This window comes from Penaeus vannamei, chromosome 4 (genome assembly GCF_042767895.1).
Source record: "Penaeus vannamei isolate JL-2024 chromosome 4, ASM4276789v1, whole genome shotgun sequence".
In the NCBI taxonomy this organism is placed as follows: domain Eukaryota; kingdom Metazoa; phylum Arthropoda; class Malacostraca; order Decapoda; family Penaeidae; genus Penaeus; species Penaeus vannamei.
The window spans coordinates 15,388,035-15,393,034 of record NC_091552.1 but is presented as its reverse complement, the minus strand read 5'-3'; the positions used below and the strand labels follow the sequence as shown (position 1 = coordinate 15,393,034).

Genomic DNA, 5,000 nt, shown 5'->3' with positions numbered 1-5,000 from the left:
TCTCCCCTACCTCTCCCTCTCCCCCATTCTCCTCCCTTCGACCCAACCGATGAGGGTCGTGGGGAACGGTGGACGGGGAAGGGGGGGGAGAGGTCGATTTGGGATTTTGGCGTCTCTCTCTCTCTCTCTCTCTCTCTTACCCCCCCTCTCTCTCTTTTACCCCCCCCTCTCTCTCTTTTACCCCCCCCCCTCTCTCTCTCTCTCTCTCTCTCTCTCTCTCTCTCTCCCTCTCTCTTCTCTTTCTCTCTCTCTCTCTCTCTCTCTCTCTCTTACCCCCCGCATTCTCTCTCTCTCTCTCTCTCTCTCTCTCTCTCTCTCTCTCTTACCCCCCCCCCCTCTCTCTCTCTCTCTCTCTCTCTCTCTCTCTCTCTCTCTCTCTCTCTCTATCTCTCTCTCTCTCTCTCTCTCTCTCTCTCTCTTTCTCTTTCTGTGTGTGTGTCCCCAACCACGTCATTGGCGTATTGCGTCGGAGATTCTTGAAGAAAGTACATATATTTTAACAATACACCGCTTTTTCCTTCTCTTGAGAATCAAACATTACAAGGCATTTTACTAACACTTAATGGTTTAAATGATCTGTTAATAATAATGATAATAAACAATGATACCTTCTTCAGGTGTTATATTTAACCTTATCCACGAACTAAATAAAAATTCCGAATTATTTTGGTCATATAAGCCATCTATATTTTTCAGTCTATATTTCAATGGCTTTTCCTCCACTCACAATGCTTCTGAATATATGTGTTTGGAATGCCTGCAATACGTAACCATGGCAACGCTAATCATGCGATTAAAAGGGGAATTGGTTGCCATCAGGAAGTAATAACAATGGTAGACGCAATGGATAATTGATAGATTATTATAACTAATGATGATGATGATAATTGTATCAGCAATGCTATGATAAAAATAACCATGATAATAATGATGATCATAATAATAACATTGGTGATAATAATGATGATAGAGATGAAAATGAGAACAATAATAATAATAAAACCACAACAATAATAATAGTAGTAGTGGTAGTTGTAATAATAATAATATTATTAATAATAATAATAATAATAATAATAATAATAATAATAATAATAATAATAATAATAATAACGATATTAATAGTATGAACAAAAATATAATTATAACAATAATAGCAATATAAATAATCATCTAAATAATAACAACAATAATAGGAAGAATAACAGAATTAATGATAATAATAATTCCAATAATAAATTTAAAGATAACAATACAAGTTGTAACAATAACAACAATAGTAGTAATAACATTTAATTATAGTTACTAAATATAAAGTGCATTACATGTAGTTACTGTGTGAACTCTGAAAACAACGTAAAATATGTGCGATTTAGAATGTGGTTTATACTCTTCACTGGTTATTCTTGTTTTCACTTTACTTTACTCATTTATCAGGTGATTGGGCCTGAAAAAACGTATTGATATCAAGCCAAGTGATAACAGGGATACGTTATATGATGCAACGTACAGGGAAAGCCTATGGGTGTTCTCAGGCCTTCTCGAAAACATGGCTTCTCGCGCAATCAGCTGGGGGAGAGAATGCGTTTTTTATTTCTGTCAGTCTATTTATTTCTGTACTATTATCGGTTCGTGTGGTATATCTATAGATTCTTCATTTTATATAGAATATGTGGCTATGTATTATAAGGGATAAACTCCTTTGTTGGACTAGTTAATTTCGAAAAACACGTTATCTGAATCATCGTACAAAGGCAGCGAACCCAATGCGCATGCGTGGATGAGGTCACGTGACCCAAGAGTATATAAAAGCCATTGTCGAAAATTTGGAGTTAGTTCCCAGCGAGTGATATTGTGATCAGTTACTATTGCGCTACTATAACCGGTAAATATTAGACTTTTTATCTGCACGTACAGTTTTATAGTATTTTGTGTCGCATATAAGAGGTGAATATCGTTTACTTAGCTTTCAGAATAATCTAAATATTAAACTGGACAGTATTAGCATGTAAAAGTATTACGGTAGCGTCACAGCCCGACTTCCTGTTCTGACGTGGCGTCTGAACCCGATCAGAACAAAGAAAGGTTTCGTGAAGTACAAGTTTTAGGCCCGGCTCTTCATACTATATTTCCTAAATATCTTGCTGCTGTAGTTTTGTACAAGTGTTTGTGTTTGCAGGAATTTTCAAAGAGAAAAGTGCTAGTGAAGTAACGCTTATTTATATTCGTATGTACTAAGTATTGTTTATATGTAATCGTTGGTTTTGTGACTTGCACAATTGGAAGGTTTGTGAATTGATGGGGTTGAAAAGAACACATTCGTTTTGTTTTAGAAATGCCAAACTTTGCCATTGCGATACAGCCAGTAACACGGTTTCTTCGAGTTAGACCCTTCCCTGTTCATTTAACTTTATTCCTGCATTTAATGCAGGAGCCTAGCATTTTGTGTTTGTAGTGTTGATAGTTTATTCAGAACCAGAAGAACTGTGGTTTGTCTGAGCCTATTATAATGTGGGTAACAGCCACGTTTAGAATTTAGGTGGATGAAATTGGTTGTATGGTTTGGAGTGGTGCTACTGTGGCAAATGCATATATAGTCTGTCATGCAGGAACAGTGTTAAGTGGATCTAGTGTGACCTGTTCATTCCCATGTCCTAAATCCACATTTTTGTAGTTCAGATCAATATATTTTTTACTTGAATACGAAATAATGTTAACTTATTTTTTGATGAATTTGTTGTACGAGAAATCATTGTTTTATATTAGAATTTTAATGTGCAATTTTCTTTTGCAGCATCAAGATGCAGATCTTTGTGAAAACTCTCACAGGCAAGACCATCACACTTGAGGTTGAGCCCTCAGATACCATTGAAAATGTAAAGGCCAAGATCCAGGACAAGGAGGGCATTCCCCCAGATCAGCAGAGGTTGATCTTCGCAGGCAAGCAGCTTGAGGACGGACGCACTTTGTCCGACTACAACATCCAGAAGGAGTCTACTCTCCACTTGGTACTCAGACTGCGAGGTGGTATGCAGATCTTCGTCAAAACTCTTACAGGCAAGACCATCACTCTGGAGGTCGAGCCCTCAGACACCATTGAGAATGTGAAGGCCAAGATCCAGGACAAGGAAGGTATTCCTCCAGATCAACAGCGTCTCATCTTTGCCGGTAAGCAGTTGGAGGATGGTCGCACTCTTTCAGACTACAACATCCAGAAGGAATCCACCCTCCACCTTGTCCTCAGACTGCGAGGAGGTATGCAGATCTTCGTCAAAACACTTACAGGCAAGACCATCACACTGGAGGTTGAACCCTCTGACACAATTGAAAATGTAAAGGCCAAGATTCAAGACAAAGAAGGCATTCCCCCAGACCAACAGCGTCTTATTTTTGCTGGAAAGCAGCTAGAAGATGGTCGCACCCTGTCCGATTACAACATTCAGAAGGAGTCTACCCTTCACTTGGTTCTCAGACTGCGAGGTGGTATGCAGATCTTCGTCAAAACCCTCACAGGCAAGACCATCACTCTGGAGGTCGAGCCCTCAGACACCATTGAGAATGTGAAAGCCAAGATCCAGGACAAGGAAGGTATTCCTCCAGACCAACAGCGTCTTATCTTTGCCGGTAAGCAGTTGGAGGATGGTCGCACTCTTTCAGACTACAACATCCAGAAGGAATCCACCCTCCACCTTGTCCTCAGACTGCGAGGAGGTATGCAGATCTTTGTGAAAACCCTTACAGGTAAGACCATCACTTTAGAAGTTGAACCTTCAGACACCATTGAGAACGTAAAAGCCAAAATCCAGGACAAAGAAGGTATTCCCCCAGATCAACAGCGTCTTATTTTTGCTGGTAAACAACTAGAAGATGGTCGCACCCTGTCCGATTACAACATCCAGAAGGAGTCTACCCTTCACTTGGTTCTCAGACTGCGAGGTGGTATGCAGATCTTCGTTAAGACCCTCACAGGCAAGACCATCACCCTGGAGGTTGAACCTTCTGATACCATTGAAAATGTAAAGGCCAAGATCCAAGACAAGGAAGGCATTCCCCCAGACCAACAGCGTCTCATCTTTGCTGGTAAGCAGCTGGAAGATGGCCGCACCCTCTCTGACTACAACATCCAGAAGGAATCCACCCTTCATTTGGTTCTCAGACTTCGAGGTGGAATGCAGATCTTCGTCAAAACCCTCACAGGCAAGACCATCACTCTGGAGGTTGAACCTTCAGACACCATTGAAAATGTAAAGGCCAAGATCCAGGACAAGGAAGGCATTCCCCCAGACCAACAGCGTCTTATTTTCGCTGGAAAGCAACTAGAAGATGGCCGCACTCTCTCTGATTACAACATCCAGAAGGAATCCACCCTTCACTTGGTTCTCAGACTTCGAGGTGGTATGCAGATCTTCGTCAAAACCCTCACAGGCAAGACCATCACTCTGGAGGTCGAGCCCTCAGACACCATTGAGAATGTGAAGGCCAAGATCCAAGACAAGGAAGGCATTCCCCCAGACCAACAGCGTCTCATCTTTGCTGGCAAGCAGTTGGAAGATGGCCGTACCTTGTCCGATTACAACATCCAGAAAGAATCCACCCTCCATCTTGTGCTCAGACTTCGTGGCGGTATGCAGATCTTTGTGAAGACCCTCACTGGCAAGACCATCACCCTTGAGGTTGAACCCTCTGACACCATTGAGAATGTGAAAGCCAAAATTCAGGATAAGGAAGGTATTCCCCCAGATCAACAGCGTCTTATTTTCGCTGGAAAGCAGCTAGAAGATGGTCGTACCTTGTCCGATTACAACATCCAGAAGGAATCCACCCTCCATCTTGTGCTCAGACTTCGTGGTGGTATGCAGATCTTCGTTAAGACCCTCACAGGCAAGACCATCACCCTGGAGGTTGAACCCTCTGACACCATTGAGAATGTGAAGGCTAAGATCCAGGACAAAGAAGGCATTCCCCCAGATCAACAGCGTCTTATCTTTGCTGGCAAGCAG

General features: G+C 41.6%; 1 protein-coding gene across 2 annotated transcripts in view; it reads left to right on the top strand.

The window, feature by feature from the left end:
• Positions 1 to 1,521: 1,521 nt before the first annotated feature.
• The window catches only part of Ubi-p63E (Polyubiquitin-63E), a 4,213-nt gene continuing 734 nt past the window's right edge, over positions 1,522 to 5,000 (top strand). The window contains exons 1-2 of one of the 2 annotated variants that reach the window (XM_070120760.1): positions 1,522 to 1,885; positions 2,795 to 5,000. The exon at positions 2,795 to 5,000 is cut by the window's right edge and continues 734 nt beyond it. In XM_070120760.1, the coding sequence (XP_069976861.1) occupies positions 2,802 to 5,000 (2,199 nt within the window). In that variant the 5' untranslated portion in view covers positions 1,522 to 1,885; positions 2,795 to 2,801. Of the gene's footprint in view, positions 1,948 to 2,794 lie in introns of both variants that reach the window. The other variant, XM_070120761.1, reaches the window with a different exon arrangement.